Genomic DNA, 18,542 nt, shown 5'->3' on the forward strand with positions numbered 1-18,542 from the left:
GCTTCTTTGAAACTACCAGAGTCTTTCTGTTGGTAAGATTAAAATGTCCATTTAGATGATGAGCAGTAACATGCAGTCATGTTTTCTGTTAGTTTGGACCACAGACTGTATGTAAAGATGGACACAGCGTCTCAGACGCGAGTACTGCCGTCTTGTGTTGTCCATCTTTACGCACAGTCAGTGGTTTGAACCCATGAGTCCAACTTTATTCTCACTTTGACCATGGTCACCATGGAGATGTTGAACCTCTGCTCGATCGTCCAGGTGAAGGTGATTCTGGGAGAGGACCGCGAGGCGACGGGGATCCTGCTGAGCATCGACGGAGATGACGGCATCGTCCGCATGGAGCTGGACGACCAGCTGAAGATCCTCAACCTGAGGTTCCTGGGACGTCTGGAGCACTGAGAGATGAGACCAAGGGACAGAAACGGAGACGCCAGAGAGGTGGGACAACAGGAACACACACAGCGAGGACTGTAACCAGAATACTGTCAGCTGTGTCTTCACACACACAATCACACAAATGCAGGCAGTTGTGTTGGACTTTGTATTTCTGTAATGAGATCCTGCAGGCCTCCGGCAGATCAGTCAAGCATTCCTGTCTCTCCCAGTTTCCATCATCAGTCCAACAGGTCCAGCTGTCTCTCTGCTCCTTTTTGTTTTTTAAATTTTCGTTAGCTTGACTGTTTTTCTTAGTAGTGTTCTGAATCTGTTTTTAGTGCTTTCTGAATGTTCTGTCAGTACTTTTTGTTTTCTGGGTGGAGGATGGTTCAAAAAATGCCATGTATAATGTTCAATAAACTGTAAACCAGTTCATCTGTTTGTCTGCATGGATTTTTTTTTTTTAGTTTTGTGGCTCTGTAGGCGGAGCGTTAGTCCACTTTGGTCTGGAGCTGCAACAAATAATCAGTTAAAATAAGTCACCAATTATTTTGGTAATCAATTGAGTCTGAAAATTTCAAACAAATGTCCTGTTCAATACTTGAAAGACATTTACACTAAACATGAACAAGAAACAAAACTAAATGATACATTTAACTGTAAAATGTATTTAATTGATTGATCAGATGCCAGAAACAAGATAACACTTAATAAATCAGAGGCTCAAACAAAAAGTCATCATTTGCATTCTGCATTAAACTTTAAACGCCACACTTTCAAAGTTCTTCACGATGAGCTCGGCTGGCGTGGAGGTGCTGTTAGCCGCATGGCCGCTGCGGCTGCTCGTGGTCAATGGGGAAGTAGTAGAACGGAGCGTGAGGAGGACAGGGATGACCAGAGGAGAACCTCCATCCTGGGCCAGACCCGGACGCTGGGGTCCCGTCAGTGTCGCTCTGCGGATCACAGCCAACAGTGAGGTTGCGAGACAGAGGGATCTTCACCTGAAACCACACCTCCCTGTCCTGAGGGAGGAGGAGGAGGGGAGAGTGAAGCACTGGAAGGACACAATTTATTTCCTATCACCACTGATACTACTACAAGTACTTCTGACAGTTTTAAAGTAACTTCAGTTACTCATTACTGTAATTCAGTGTTTTTCATATTCTGAGTGCTTTCTAAAATCAAAAATTCTACTTTTCATCTCTCCAACACTTCCAGGAAAAGTACTGACCAGCAAACTGGACCAGCAATATATAATCTCCCAATCAGAGTTGGGTTGGAGGTTTGGAGACCTCTGAACTAAGCCCAGGATTCTGGGATTCACACAGCACTTCTATTAGTCCTGGGTTAAATGTCCACTGGAAAGGACAGTTAGCTCGGTCTTTAGTAGAACTTTGGAGGCTCAGCAAGCCCTGGGCTAAAGTCACACTCAGTCCACTGTAAGGTTTGTCACACTGCATTGAGCCCATTGCTGCAGGCACTCTGTGAACCCACTTTGTCTGAGGCTAACAGCTTCCTTAGCTTGGGGCAAAGAAAGCTTTCACACTGGACAATCGCACAATCCTGCCACATTCCACAGTGGACACAAAACAATCACAAAGACATGCACATCAACTACAGCAGACATAAAACTACAAAAAAGAGACAATCGGATCGGAAGAGGAATCGGATTTCAGAGCAATGCAGCAAAGTTTCAATCAAGGTTTATCTAGGATCTGTTTTAAATCCCAAAACAATCACAAATCAGATGCAAAACTACCACAAAGAAATGTTAAACAACTATAAAGAGACACAAAATAACTAGAAAGAGACACACAATGGCCACAAATAGATGCAAAATGACCGCAAAGAGATACAAAATATCTACGAGAGACATAAAATGACCATAATTAGATGCAAAGTGACTATAAACACAGAAAATTACTTCAGACATAAAACATCCAGAGAAAGCAAAGTTTGCCTGATGTCCAAGAAACTTCACAAAGTCACAAGAATAGCCACTGCAAATGTCATGAACATCTGTCCACAAGTAGGTGAAAGTTATGGATTAAAGTGTTTGAGGTTTGAGCCAAAGTACAAACATTTCATTGGAAGCCATAGTTTGACTGACCGAAGTTTTGGACAGACACACAGACCGACTGACCAACAATAACTCCGTTATGGCTGCTGCAGTGGACTCTAATAACCATTTGACATGTTACTGCTGCTCTGACTCAGATCTGATTGAAGTTGAAAACCAAACCAGACTCCCGACAGGCAAATGAACAACATCACTGTGGCCTCAGGACAACAGATCAGTGACACCAGGATTCAGCTGCAAGATTTCCGATGTGTCAGTGAGGTCTGGGAAAGTGTCAGCGTGTGTTGGTTATCAGAGGAATGAAGCCTCCCTGCAGTGAAGTGTCCGAGGTGTTTCAATCTTGTTCATGGACATGTTCTCATGCTTAGATCTGCTCACAGATTCTTTGTTTCAGATGATCCACAACACAGCGGAATGTCTAGTGCCTGTAGGCACCTCGTCCTGTTAGACTTGAACTTTGCTTCATGTCACTGACTCGCATTGTTCTTGCCTGACTTGTATGTATATATGTATGTATGTATGTATGTATGTGTGTGTGTGTGTGTATATACATATATATGAAAATAAGGGGGGAAGACACTGTACAACACACTGCACAACACACTGCACCGCACACTGTACAACACACTGCACCACACACTGCACAACACACTGCACCTCACACTGCACAACACACTGTACAACACACTGTACAACACGCTGCACCACACACTGCACTGCACACTGCACCGCACACGGCACAACACACAGTACAACACACTGCACAACACGCTGCACCACACACTGCACTGCACACTGCACCGCACACGGCCCAACACACTGCACTGCACACTGCACTACACACTACACAACACACTGTACAACACACTGCACCACACACTGCACAACACACTGCACAACACACTGTACAACACAACACACCGCACAACACAACACACTGTACAACACACTGTACAACACACTGCACAACACGCTGCACAACACGCTGCACCACACACTGCACCGCACACTGCACTGCACACGGCACAACACACTGCACCGCACACTGCACAACACACTGCATTACACACTGTACAACACAACACACTGCACCTCACACTGCACAACACACTGCACAACACACTGTACAACACAACACACTGCACAACACACTGCACCGCACACTGCACTACACACTGCACAACACACTGTACAACACAACACACTGTACAACACACTCCACCACACACTGCACCACACACTGCACAACACACTGCACAACACACTGTACAACACAACACACTGTACAACACACTGCACCACACACTGCACCACACACTGCACAACACACTGCACAACACACTGTACAACACAACACACCGCACAACACAACACACTGTACAACACACTGTACAACACACTGCACAACACGCTGCACAACACGCTGCACCACACACTGCACCACACACTGCACCGCACACTGCACAACACACTGTACAACACACTGCACAACACACTGTACAACACAACACACCGCACAACACAACACACTGTACAACACACTGCACAACACGCTGCACAACACACTGTACAACACAACACACCGCACAACACAACACACTGCACAACACACTGTACAACACACTGCACAACACACTGTACAACACAACACACCGCACAACACAACACACTGTACAACACACTGCACAACACGCTGCACAACACGCTGCACAACACGCTGCACCACACACTGCACCGCACACGGCACAACACACTGCACCGCACACTGCACAACACACTGCACAACACACTGTACAACACAACACACTGCACAACACACTGCACCAACTACAGCTATTCCGGTTAGATTGAAGCCTTTCCATGACTCATATCTTTAAAACTGAGATCAGTCAGAAGTTGAGTTTGAACAAATCAATCAGCAGCACAGCGTGGCCAGGCAGCATCTGGACTTAATATCCGATTGTCTTTAGAGGGAGCTGAACATTCAGTCTGTTTCAGATCCAAACAATAATTAATCAGACATGCAGGGAAAAACCCTTCTAGTGACAGAGAACTAGCTGTGTTTGGTTTGACTGCTTTACTGTTTTCATACACAGCAGACTCGCAGCCTCTGGGATCATTTCAAACACCAACGCTTGGCAACTCATCAGCCACCTCTTTAAATAGCTGCAGATGTAAATGAACCACATGAAGGCCTTCCTCTGGTTACAGTCCTGTTATTAGACTGGTTGGAAACGCAGCAGCCATGTTTACACCAGTTTATCTTCATGCTCATTTTCAGTCTAAGTTACTGTTGCTAAACAATGTACAGGGATACGGTGGCAGATTTAACATTAGCAAATCAGCAGTCATTAGCTTTTTGTACAGTTCTGTTTCCAGTCACCTGCAGACAGTGACAATAAAAATTTCCAGTCTTGCTTGTAAAAAGCTCAGAAATCTGTGAAGTTAAAGGCTAAAGCTACACCCCAGCAAATATCAGACAGACATTGAAATATACATACGTATACACTACATGTCATAGTGCACCATCTGACCTGTTTACTGAGGTCTAAGCTAGCTTCAGCCTCGGTCTTTTAGCATTAACGTTAAGTCATGCTTTGATAGGTTTTTAGGCTTTAGTGGGGTTTGAGTAGGTTTTTAGACTGCAGTAAACATTTAGTTCACTGTGATATGAAACAAAGACTCAAAGCGTCATGTTGGAGGAGCTGGAAGCAGCGAACGTCAATCGTCCTGAAGACCTGAGCGTAAAGACGAAGACAGAGGAACTGACCTTGTCATCTGTAACACACTGGATCTCAGGTTTGTCACCCAGATGTGGAGCCAGGACCTGATGAACCTCTGCAACCTACACAAACGCGCACACACACACACACACACACACACACACACACACACACACAAAAAAAAAAAAATAGTCACAGCAACATCTGGAATCATCAGTAAATCCACCCCGTGTCAAGGAAAACATATACATGTCATTTTTTAAAACAACCTAAGATTAATAACTTGAACCCACTAAAGGAAAAAATAATATTAAAGTTCAACTTGACAGACAAAAAGGGACCAACACACTATTTAATATTTGGTGGATCAAGCTTAGTTATCTTATTGAAATAACTTTTATTTTGGTAAAGGATTAATAAATTCAAAGATTGTGTTGACAGCCTCAAAACTTAATTCACATTTACAGCAAGACTGTCACTTTTGAAAGAAACCTGCAAACTGTGACTAAAAATAGATTTTTAATTGACATCACTGAGTCAGTCATGTGACTCTTGTACACATGTAGCACATTTTCACATTTGTTTTTATCCGTTAAAGTCGTTCATTTATCGGGCGTTGGCGGTTTAAAGTGTCACCGTGTGCCGTTACCTTGTAGAGTCGATCACAGGATGGAGTGATGCCTGCATCCTCCAGTAACCTGCAGGAAACATTTCAAACTTTACTTTGATTCATCTAAACAAATTACACAAAATAAAAACAGAAACAAATAATAAGTTAATATGTCAGAAATCAAGTCATATTAACTCTTTGCTGCAGTTTAGAAAACGAGATTTAAAGAGAAATGATTGGTTGATGATTGGTTGATGTTTAAGATGGAGTGATTAACAGTCACTGAAAACTTGTTTAATGGAATATAAAAAATGTACAGAACTACCGCACAAGAGATAAATAAATATGATGGAAATAAATCAGGGATCTGTTTTAAATGTGGAATAACTGTATCAAAGGGAGGCCAAGGTGTCCAGGAGCAGCTCCACACCACCAGACCAAGACCATGTGCTCTGGTCCCCTTCCATCAGAATGGTCTTCATCATTCATCATTCATCACCACTGCACCGTGGGAGGATTCTACAGACGACGTTTACGAGCAAAGACATCTATGCTTCGCTAATCTGGCTGCTGAAGCACAATCGTGGGAGGAACAATGAAGTCCTCCCTGTGGAGGTGAGACACTGACGGTCTGTGGTAACATCTCCCACTCAGTGGCTCAGAGACCCACCTCAGGCCGGGCCCTGAGGTAACCTGCCGACACAGAGGAAGGGATTATGGGACACCAGAGTTCACTGCTGAGCCGCCTGGAGAAATGTTAGGGATGGTTCTACTTTAGAACCAGTTCCATACCTCTACTGTACGTTTCACTTCTCTCTATGTTGTTTGCCACATGTCAGAACATCACCTGTACTTCTTCCAGCAGAAAATACACTCTGGGAACACCAGTTGACACCTGTTCATGGTGACCTCAGCTGGACTGGTGAAATATACAAACCCCTCAGTCATGGTGTCGACTAAAATGTCTCTGAACAGCACAAAATAACAAATAAACAATAAACAAATACCAACATAAAGCACCATTTTCTGAACAAACATGTCAGAAACGCTAACAGGAGGTTAGTAACCTGTTCATTAAAAACACCAACAAAACCGTATGTCGGAACACAAAACAGTAAACTTAAACAATGCATCATGGGCATTATGCAAATGAGGTGCTGAGTCTCAGTATTGTATGTGCAGCAGATGTGAACCTCACAAGGCTGAATCCTAGAGCGCCCCACAGTGGCTGCAGGACGCCATGAATATTAAACATGGAAACTCGCCAAACACAGACCATCAACATCAACTGACAGTCAGTTTCTGCCTCATCAGACTTCACACATAACAATACCACCACTACTACTAATAATAATGATAATAATAATCCACAGGAATCGATAAATAATTGGATCAATAAGCAGAATCAATAATGGCATTGGTATCAATAAGATCTTATCAGTTCCCATCCCTAGACATCGTGGACTCGTTAATGAAGGAGGATCTCCGTGTCAAACTTCACCATCGTGGACACTGTCAGCAGTGTGTGTGTGTGTGTGTGAACTAACTTTTGGATGTCAAACTGTCCACGCAGTTTGAGGCATGTCTGGAAGTATCTCAGTGGAGAGTTCAGTCCTTCGACACATGCTGCACAGACACCGTGTTTCACCCACTCCTCCCTCCTGTCACACACACACTCACACACACACACACACACACACACACACACACACACACACACACACACACACACACACACACAGACACACACACACAGACACACACACACACATTAACATCAGGGCTACAATTACTTTCTACATTAATGGATCATTCTGTAACAATCAGCAAACTGTTCAAATGTATCAAATTAAAATTCAATAAAATACATTAAAAAATGTCCAGAGTGGGTGGAGTGTGAAGCAGGACCGTCAGACTGACAGTGATCGTTATATTTAAAAAAGGAAATATTGATATCATACTAATATACAACTAATAATATTATGGGTCTTTTTTCTGTTCAGCTGGTTGCATTGTCACCATCAGTCCAGTGTTTTAGCACTTTTCGTATATTTTTGTTCAGTTCTGTTTCCAGACTCTTTCTGTCCCTCGACGCTCGGATTCAGACTTTCATTCATTTGGAAAAAACAAAAAACAAAAACAGATAAAAACACACGGGGCGGCTGTTGGTAGAGTGTGTGTGTATGGAGGCTCTCTCCTCTCTCCTCACCCCCCCCCCCCACACCCACCCCCCCTCTATTAAAGGCAAGAAAAGCCCAAAAACAAAGAAACACACACAAAAAAAATTCAGGATGGATTTAACTTAAATTGTCTATAGATAATAATGTTATTGTGATTTTTTTTTAACTATAATTATGTAAATCATACATTAATTATGTATAATCATGTAACCCTAGTGTGATCCAGAAAATCACATATGTATATACATATGTGATTTTATGTTGATACATGATCATTGTGGCTAAATTTATTTATTTATTTATTTATTTTTAATTCTCACAAAATCAATATATTTTGCCTTGTTTTCACATTTTTTGCTGTCTACATAACTCTACGTAACTCTGATGTCTGTAATTCTAATCCCCAGAATTAATCTCCAATGTAGAAAAATAATAAAAATAAATATATATGTGTCTGGCTAATAAAAGCCAGCTTCTAAATAATTCTCAGGGTTGAATAAACCCCAGGTGTCTGTTCTATTCTCTTATGTGCAGTAAAAGTTCTCAGTAAGATCATGTTGGTCATACAGGAAGAGCTGAGTTTTTATTAAGAGAATAATGCAGCAACTTTAACAGGATAAATGAGAGCAGATCAAAACTAAAATATGACCAACTGAACATCTCAAACACCAGGACATGATCAAATAAAGACCTGGTTCCTTCTGCAGTCGACGTAAATACATAAAGACCCGTAAAGACCCGTGAAGACCCGTAAAGACCCATAAAGACCCGGTCACCAGTGGAGTAAATCCATGTAGAACAAAAGTGTGTGTTTGTGTGTCTCTCTGTGTGTGTGTGTGTGTGTGTGTGTGTGTGTGTGTGTTTGTGTGTGTCTGTGTGTGTGTGTGTGTGTGTGTGTGTGTGTGTGTGTGTGTGTGTCTGTATTTCCTACCAGAAGTGGAAGCTGGACTTTGTCTTCAGTAAGGACGGCCAGTGTTCGTTCAGCTCTGCTTCCAGCTCCTAGAATCAAGTCAACTTTATTTATAAGACACATTTCATACAACAAGCGTAAACTCAGACATCGTACATGACAAACGTAAAATAACATGTAAAATAATAAAGTATTACATATATAAAAACAAGCTGGACAAGATGAAAACATACAAGAAGACATCATTATTATTATCATTATTCTTAAAAAGCTCAGATAACAATAATAATAATAATAATAATAATAATAATAATAATAATAATAATAATAATAATAATAATAAAAATACACTTTAAACCAAACTAAAAACTTGAGAAGTTTTCTTTTGAAAGAGACAACTGTTGTAGCAGCCTGAGAGAATTGTCCAGAGAGGACGACCATAATGACTGAAAGCACCATGAGCTGATTTAGAGCAGCTTTTCTGTCCAGTGAGGAGACTTTTATTAAACTCAGTGGACATGTCATCAATATAAAAAGGAGCGAAACCTTTCAAACATGTAAAACACTGACAAGTACAGTGTTTAATAAATGTATTAGAGCAGCAGCCAGTGGAAGCTTTATACCACAGCTGCTCTACATTAACAGAGTTGGTAATTACATAAATCGTTTTTTAAGTTTCTGTAATGGTTAATACACCAGTATGTAGAAGCTCTTTAACTGAAATCATATTTGTAATGATAAAATATAATTATTATTATTGTTATCCATGAATTTTCTAATTTACTCTTTTACAAAAACACTGAAAAAATAGTAAAGCATATTATTATTTCTTGATTAAAGTGCCAAATTATAGTTTATTTACTTTCATTCCTGAACAGAAAAAACAGTTTTAGTGGTTGAATGTTATGTTTGATTCATTTCTGACTTCTCAGAGGCTCAACTGTGGCTATTAAAAGATGAATTCAGTTTGAAAAAGTGTCTCACAGTGTGGACAAGTCTGCTTTGAGTCCACTGCAGAGACTGGTTCTTACAAAATACACCGAGGAAGAGGCAGGAACCGAAAGTTAACTGACACCTCAAGATTTTAAGAACTAGAGACAGAAGGAAGACCAGTGCTGATCTTCAGACAGAGACAAATGTTTCTAGATCAGTGTGAGAACGTCTCCAGAACGACCAGAAGAAGACGACTGATGGAACAAGGTTTAAAGAGAAGACGAGCTGCTAAGAAGACATTATTGAGGCCTGCAAACATCCAGAAACTCCTCAGCTTTACCAGGGAGCTCAAACACTGGACTGTTGATGACTGGAAGAAGGTCCTCTGGACGGACGAGTCCAAGTTTGACCTCTTCAGTCAGCATCGTCGTCTTCATGTCCACAGAAAAGCTGGAGAACGTTTCGATGCCAGATGCAGCCACAGTGGTGGAGGTTCCATCATGGTGTGAGGTTCCATTTGTGGAAACGTCGTGGACAAATTAGTGAAAATCAACGACATCATGAACAAGAACGTCAAACACAACATCTTGGTGCATCATGGGATCCCTTCTGGACTGAATCTGATTGGTCGTGGGTTCATAAACCAACAAGACAATGAACCAAAGCAAACTTCAAATCTGTGCAGAGACGATTTGACCAAGACAAAGACTCCGGAGTTCTGGACCTGATGGACTGGACAAGTCAAAGTCCAGATTTGAATCCTGTTGAACTAATTTTGGATTTAGTAGATTCAAAGATTGATCACACAAAAGTTTCATCTGAAGTCTGAGGGAACAGATAGAAACTAGCTGACCCTCAATAACAAAAGAGACAAATACATAAAAACAATGTCAGCAAGATGCAAACTGTTAAAGACCAAAGGAGGACGGACAAAAAAAGGACTATTTAGTTGTTTCAGTTTGTTATTTGACAAATAAATAATAACATTTTTAGTTTTAAACGTTTTTGAAAGATTTCTAAAATATTTATGTTTTCTCATTTTTATGACAGGTGGTCTAATAAATTTGTTGAACACCGTATTTTAAAACTCAATTCTTTGTTTTATTGGGGGCTGGTGAAGAGAAGATAAACCAGGAGTTGAATGTGTTCAGATCTTTTAGTTTCTGTTAAAATTCTGAATAAGCTGGAGTTTATTTAACATCTGCTTTGACAGTCCAGGGAATTACAATAAACCAGCCTGCTGGAGCAGCTTTTCAGAGTCTGAATGAGACAAGAAGCCTCTAACTTTTGATATATTTCTGATATGTAACAGCAGCCAGATAAACATACTTGTCCTGTTGGATGTTTGGATGTCTCAGGTGAGCTGATCGTGACTCACCTGGACATCTGAGTGGAACATCGGCCAGCAGTCGCAGCAGCTCATCGTCCTCAGAGGCCTGCAGGCACAAACACAGCAGCCCCCAGCGGAAACATCAAATCACTGCATTTGAACTGTTGTAATATCTGTGTGGGGTTTTGTTCATAAACAGGAAGGTCAGAGGAACACTTGACAGGCTGACAACTATTCAGTCTGCAATTCACAGGAAAATAGCTCATGAAGGAGAAATTTCAGAGGAACATCTGCTTTACTCGTCTCACACTGTGGCCCTGCAGAAAAGGAGGGAGGAGCTGATCAAACATTCCTCTGATTGTGTGTAATCTGACTCTCTGCAGCTTTCACGTTTCAGTGTTTTAATCACGCTCTCAGGGAATTTTCCAAATTTAGCTTTTAATACGCTGGATCAGACTAAGGCCTTGAGCTCACTGGTCTGCACTAACTCTTAACAGTGAGACACACTTCCTGTCCTTCAGACAGTAGATGCTGCTGTCTGCTCCTTTGAAGGAAAACACCCTGATAGTGTTGCTGAAGTCAGAGAGGTGTGTCTGTCTCTCTGAACGGAGCAGAGGTAACTGGATATCACTGACCCTGAGGAATGGGAGTAAAGGGTGCTGAGATCTCACACCCTATACATTCATTCTTCCTTTGTGTTGGATTTACACACTAATAAACTACTTCTGCACGCTGTAGATGTGTTGGGTCTGACCATATTTGGGCATAGATTATTTATAGCATCATCCCCAGATGACCGAGGATTGAAGAAAGCATCAGGACAAAGTGTGTCCTCATTATTCTTTCATTCTCCTTGGCCAAGTTCCATTAAACCAGTTTCTGTGTCAGACATATTGGAGTCCTGTGAACTTTTCTGATACACGGGCTGCAGATAAAAATCTACAACAAACACCAGTCCAAAGACAAATCCAACAGCGGGAGCTGCAGCATCCATTTCTCTCATGAAGCTAAAAGTGCTGAAAGGGCCAAAAACATATTGATCACAGAAGTGGGACAAAGTCTTTCTTTCAGCCCCTCCAGGATATGGCAAGCTTTTTTTTCAGATTGTTGCAACTTAAAAGTTTAGTTTTAGCTCCTCTTATTTCTATTTTAGTTTATAGACCGCCAGGATCAGGGGTCGCGTTAACCGAATATTTTCCGTCGTTGACCGGTTTTTTAAAACGGTGACGGAAAAATCTGAAGGTCATCTGTCATTTTGACAGGTTGCAATTCACACCCCTGACCACTTGGTGGCGAGTGAGCATATTAATTAGCTATTAGGTGCGTTCGAGATGAACTGCGCCTCGCCTGGAGAGTAGACGAGATCAGGCGGCCACAGCAGGAGGTGGAGACAAAAAGCTGCAGTCAAGTCGGACAGTTTTCAACAGACTTACGAGAGAGTAGAGGAAGAGACACGAACATCCTGTTAGATCACCTGTAGGTCACCTGTAGTCTGCAGATCATGATCATAGCTGAAGAAATAAAGTGTGTTCTTGATCGCTGATTGAAGTTAAAATAGAAGAGATCCTCCTTTTGACGCATCTGTTCTTTTATCTGCCTTGTAAAGAACTAAACTGTTCTTTTGATAATTCATATATATATATAACCTTTATTATTATCAGACACTAAATATCTGCTTGCTGACAGATTAAAACTTCATTGCACAACAGAAGACCGATATGTCCAGCATTAAATGTTACAATTACACAGAAAATTAGTATTTTATACAACACGTGGTGTTTGTTGTCAAAATTAAGAGCCAATCAGAGCCTGTCAGCTTGTCAATCAGGTAACAGCCAGGCGTTTGCAGTCGGTGGAGAGCAGCTGCGGTGCCTGCCTGTACAAACTGCGGCCGCCTCGATCTCATGAGGTTATTGTTGCCCACATGTGCAAGTCGGGATCAAGTTGGACACAAATGTAACCAGCATGCACTGTGGGGCGATCACCGCTGATCGATTCTGCGCAGACCTGGATCATCTCGAACGCACCTAGTGTCACGGCAGCTGAGTGTCAGCAGCTGAAGTTTCTTCAAAAAGCCCAGTAGTGGTGTTGATAAAAGAGGTACGGTGTGGATTCTCTGTTCAGCTTGTTTGGACTGAATATTAATTAAAAATGAATCAAAATTAAATGCTATTTAATATGTAATTATTATCATTTTAAAAATTAAAGTGACAGGTAAAAATAGATTATGACAGGATTTTTATGAGCCTGTCAGTCAGAATGACAGACAATGAAAAAGTCTAGCGCAACCTATAACAATTTTATTTCAGAATTCTCTGACCTCCTATCTATTGTTCTTTCTAAATATGACAGAGTGCTTATCCTGGGTGACTTTAACATTCATGTTTGTTGTCCCTCCTGGCCCATGTCTCATGATTTCGTGGACTTGATTGAATCTTTCAATCTGCTGCAATCAGTTGATAAGTCAACTCATTCCAAAGGTCATATCGTGGATCTGGTACTTTCCTCCAGCTTTTGCCCTGACAGCGTGCAAATAGTGGAAGTTTTTACATCAGACCATAAAGCTGTCATTTTTAACACTCCTCTACCCTCTTTGTTGTCTCCTAAACTTCAACCCTCAACACGATCACATATTTTTACTACTGATTCTGCTGACAAATTTAGGGACATTTTCTAATTCATTGGGTTTGAATACTCTCACACAATCTTCAGATGAACTGTTATCTGTGTTTAACAACCACTGTCTTTCTATTCTGGACCTCATTGCTCCTCTGAAAAATAGAAAACCAAAATCAAGAACTCTCCCTTGGCTTAATGATCATACCCGCTCTATAAAACGACAATGCAGAAAATATGAGCGTAAATGGAAACAAACTAAATCACCTGTCATTCTTACCACCTTGAAAGAACTCATGATAAGATATCAGTCAGCTGTGAAAGATGCAAGATCAGCTTATTTCTTTCAAATTATATAAAAAAAAACTCTCATAACCCCAAAATATTATTCAGAGTCATTGATTCTGTTCTCAATCTTCCAACCAACGTGGATTTTGAACCTGGAAATGCTTGGGTAGAGAAATTTGCTTCGCATTTCACCAGTAAGATAATAGGTATTCGGTCCAAGATTATACCGAACTCGCAGCATGTAGCCATCGCCTTTAATAATCCTGCTTCTCTCACCCAGTTTGACTCTACTGATATCACTGAGCTCAGTAAATTAATTAGTCAAATGAACTCTTCCACTTGTGTTTTAGACTTTTTTTAAAGCCATCCTCCCCAACATTGCTCCTCTTATTGTACAAATTATTAACTGCTCTCTGACCTCTGGCAACTTTCCTAACAGTCTTAAACATGCAATAATTCAACCACTACTGAAAAAACCAAGCCTGGACCCACTAGTACTGGACAATTATAGACCCATTTCTAAATTACCTTTCCTATCGAAAGTACTGGAAAAAGTTATCTCAATCCAATTAATCTCATTTATGCATAACAACAATATTTTTAGCAGTTTTCAGTCTTTATCAGCTCAAAAAAATCTCAAAGATAAGATCTTTCTTGTCCTCTGCTGATTTGCACAAAATTATTCACACTTTCATTTTTTCTAGATTAGATTACTGCAATGGACTTTATGCTGGGATCAACCTGAGCTCCATCCATAGTCTCCAACTAGTTCAAAACGCTGCTGCTTGAATTTTAACAGGCACAAATAAATTTGGACACATTACTCCGGTGCTAGCCAACCTACACTGGCTCCCAGTTTTATTTTGTATTGATTTTAAAATTCTTTTGCTATTGTCTATGGATGCAGCTCTCCTGATTGTCCCCAGATCCCGACTCGTGTCCAAAGGTGACCGGGTGTTTGCTGTCAGAAATTAATCGAAATTAGACAGGCTACTTCATTAGCTTCTTTTAAATCCTTGCTGAAAACCTTCCTTTATAGTAAAGCTTTTGCAAACTGCTAACTGAAGTCAAATGGTTTTTCCACACTGCTCCGGCTTGGTTAACTTTTTTTATTTAACCCATATTTTTATCTCTGTACTTATGATGTCTCTATTTGGCGTCTATTTATGCATTTTTATCTCCCTTTGCTTTCATGGTGTGTTGTTTTACTTCCTGTCTCTTTCTTTGTTTCTTTGTTTTGGCTACTCATGTTTTTTATTTTTTTCTGTACAGCACTTTGTAATCTTGTTAAGAAAAGTGCTATATAAATAAAGTTTCTTCTTATTATTATTATAAGTCAAGTTGAAGTCAAGGCAAACAGAAATGGACTGAGCTCTGTGTTGATATATGTGACAGTTTATAGTGTTTATACTTTTTATATAATAAAGCCACATTTATATACACTGATGTCAGTCTGGTAATGTGGTAAACAGCTGCAGTGCTGATGCTCTCACAGCACTAAACATCACATTCATGATGATTTCTGACAGTCCTTTACTGTCTCATCTGTGTTTGATGGAGTTCAGCAGAACGTGACAAACTGAGACGGAAAACTTAGAATAATGAGTGAGGATGTGAGTGATGGTGAAGTGTGAAAGGATGTGAAAGTTGTTCTGCAGCTGATGTGTGATATTTACCACAGACCGTGGATCGTCCAGTTGTTAATGTTCTGAGGGATCCGGCACAGAGTCTGTCTGTCCAAAGACTGCAGGACAGACAGACAGACAGACAGAATTAAATACACTGCAGGAAACCTTCCTCCTTTCTTCTCTACCTCCTTCAATACCTTCGCTTATTTCTCCCTTTCTTCTTTACTCCTCCTTTACTTCCTTATCTCCTTATTTCCCTCTAACCTCCTCATGTCTTTCCTTTACTCCTCACTTCCTTCACCACTTCCTCTTTTTCTTTCTCATCCACTCATCTCCTTGTCCTTTACTTCCCTACCTCCTTGTTTCTTCAAATATAAATTTAGTTGTGGTTATTGATCTCTTCTTTTTTTTCTTTTTCTGTCCAGTCTTATATCCAAATGTGTGTGATCTGTCACACTGTGACTCTGAGTTACTGGAAAACTGCAGGAATCTTTGCAGACTGAACCAAGAAAATCACTGTTCATCTGAGCACAACAGAAGATAAAAAGAAGAAAGAGAACCTTAGTCTGACAGATCACAGTCTGGAAAGAGCAACAAGACGAGAACGATGGAAACAGGGAATGAAGTGGAACTAAAATAATCTGTGTGTCTTTTGGTAATTGGATTTTCCGTTCAGAAACGGTATTAAAAAACAAAAAACGAGTGCTTATTTGATTTTTGTTTTAACATATACAAATTAAATTTGAAATACAAGGTGCCTTTCTTTGTCATGGTCAAAAAGGAATAAGCGAAATTTAAAAAATGCTTTGATTTTAATTTTATATTTAGAATAACAAAAAATAAAATCAGTAAGACACAGAAACAAAAAAAGTTTTTTTCTTTTCCTGAGACCGGATGTGCTCATCAGCAAGAGCGCCAAATATGTGTGTCGGTGTTGTAACCGTTGTAAAACTCATTGATCATAAGCTTTTTGTTTTGTCTGAAGGAAAAACCCTCCTTCTCTTCCTTACTGCATTCTCTCCTCTCAGTTCTTTACTTGTCTTCTGCCTTTTCTTCTTTTCCATCCATCTTTACTGCTCATACCTCAGAACTAAGTAATGCCTGGGCTTCACTCCATGACTCTTAAACCACCAGATCACTGAGTCGTTCACACTACACAACTCTCTGTTTTGCGATCGTGAGTCTTGAAGCTGAAGACCTTTACACACATGACTGATCAGAGACAGGAAGTCACCAATCACAAGATCTGTCACCTGAAGAATCCTCCACGACACTACGTGTTGTCATAAACACACTAGAAGTGACATTAGATCATTAATACAGCTGTGCCCAAGTGCCTGGATTAGTTCATGGGTGACTGAACATGCAACAAACCAATCAGAAAGTCTGCTCTCTCTCAGGTACCTGGATAACTCTGCTGGTAGACTGAAGCTTTGCTGCGAGTCATCCACTCACTCCCTCTCACTCCTTTCTGTCGTATATTCAGCTCTCCTCTCAATTAAAGGCATGAAAAGCCAAAAAAATATATTTAAAAACAGAAAGTCCGCTCTCATCACCTTTAAGAATCAGGAGGGCGAGTGGTGTCAGCAGGACAGCAGATTTACCAGGAGGAAACGAGAGAAAGGACTGTCGAGTGAGGAGACACATCTCCTGATTTGAGAAATAAATGGAGACAGCAGGACGTTTCCAAAGCAGCTTCACGTGGAAAAGTTTATTTTACATGAACGCCTGCAAAAAGTAAAACAATACATGAACCGTAAGAGTCATGCAGATTTATCACTGGTTCTGTTTTACACCAAAACATCTTGACATGATGTTGTATTTTATAATTAATAGTAATAAGTTAGTAATATAGTTTTGTTTTGTATGTGGTTTGAATTCTTTTAGCTGTCAGAAATCATCTGAATTCAAAAGTCTGTATTTTTTGCAGACGATGAGGCTACTGTTCTAATATTTTAATTATTTGAATTGAGTGAAAATTAAATATACAAATAAATACAAGAACATGAATATTGTGCACCATTTAGGATAATGCCATTATGTAGAGTCCAGCATCCATGAGGAGGAAGTTCTATTTTAAATTATATCAAAAAAAAAAAAAAAGAAACAGAAGAAATACATTTTTGGGACCGTGAGCTTAATTCAACATTTAAACATGTGAACTATGAACACGCTGACCTCTGTGAGCTACAGGAGGTCTGAAGTGTGTAAAGTTAGAATGTGGAACAGAACACAGCAGCACGACATCAGAGTGTGACATCAAAGGAAAATGGCCGTCGTGAGAATACGGTGAACGTTTGCTACTGTCATTTTTAATATCGAAACATTTTATTAATATTAGTATCACGATACTTCAGGCACAGGTTCTAATTTTCTTCTTTACCTCCTCATTTCCTTATATACCTCCTGATACCTTCACAATCTCCTCTTTTTGTCCCCTTCACTATTTCCTGTTTAGTTTTTTGCCTCCATCTTTCCTTCCCTACCTAACAATTTCTTTCTCTCCTCCATTCCTTCTCTACCTCCTTATTTCCTTCTTTCCCTCTTCCTTGCCTACTACTTTCTTTACTGTCATGTCCTCATTTCTTCTTGATTTTTCCTCCCAAACTCCTCTTTTCCTTCACTACCTCTTCATTTCCTCATGTCCTCCTTTGTTAAGTTTCCTTACCTCCTCACTACCTTTCCTTTTCTGTAATCCAGAGTTAAGAATTTTTCTTCTCATGCGTGAGTTGATGATTAGCATTGATGACGATGATGATGATGATGATGATGATGATGATGATGATGATGATGAAGCTCACCTGACAGAATGCTCCGGGCCACTGCAGAGTGAACAGGAGACATTTCCAGGAGCAGAGTTGCT

At 40.4% G+C, this 18,542-nt stretch overlaps 2 protein-coding genes across 2 annotated transcripts in view; one reads left to right on the forward strand and one right to left on the reverse strand.

Annotated features, from left to right (window-relative positions):
• The window catches only part of supt5h (SPT5 homolog, DSIF elongation factor subunit), a 35,014-nt gene extending 34,411 nt beyond the window's left edge, over window positions 1–603 (forward strand). The window contains exon 31 of the mRNA XM_084716884.1: window positions 265–603. Coding sequence (XP_084573010.1) covers window positions 265–405 — 141 coding nt within the window. The 3' untranslated portion in view covers window positions 406–603. The remainder of the gene's footprint in view (window positions 1–264) is intronic.
• rnaset2l (ribonuclease T2, like) overlaps window positions 599–18,542 on the reverse strand; it is an 18,099-nt gene continuing 155 nt past the window's right edge. The window contains exons 1-8 of the mRNA XM_084716885.1: window positions 18,481–18,542; window positions 15,728–15,795; window positions 11,196–11,253; window positions 8,906–8,973; window positions 7,342–7,455; window positions 5,834–5,882; window positions 5,232–5,306; window positions 599–1,403 (exon numbers count right to left, since the gene is read on the reverse strand). The exon at window positions 18,481–18,542 is cut by the window's right edge and continues 155 nt beyond it. Of these exons, the coding sequence (XP_084573011.1) occupies window positions 1,200–1,403; window positions 5,232–5,306; window positions 5,834–5,882; window positions 7,342–7,455; window positions 8,906–8,973; window positions 11,196–11,253; window positions 15,728–15,795; window positions 18,481–18,542 (698 nt within the window). The 3' untranslated portion in view covers window positions 599–1,199. The remainder of the gene's footprint in view (window positions 1,404–5,231; window positions 5,307–5,833; window positions 5,883–7,341; window positions 7,456–8,905; window positions 8,974–11,195; window positions 11,254–15,727; window positions 15,796–18,480) is intronic.

This window comes from Lutjanus erythropterus, chromosome 4 (genome assembly GCF_056507025.1).
Source record: "Lutjanus erythropterus isolate fLutEry1 chromosome 4, fLutEry1.hap2, whole genome shotgun sequence".
NCBI lineage: Eukaryota > Metazoa > Chordata > Actinopteri > Lutjaniformes > Lutjanidae > Lutjanus > Lutjanus erythropterus.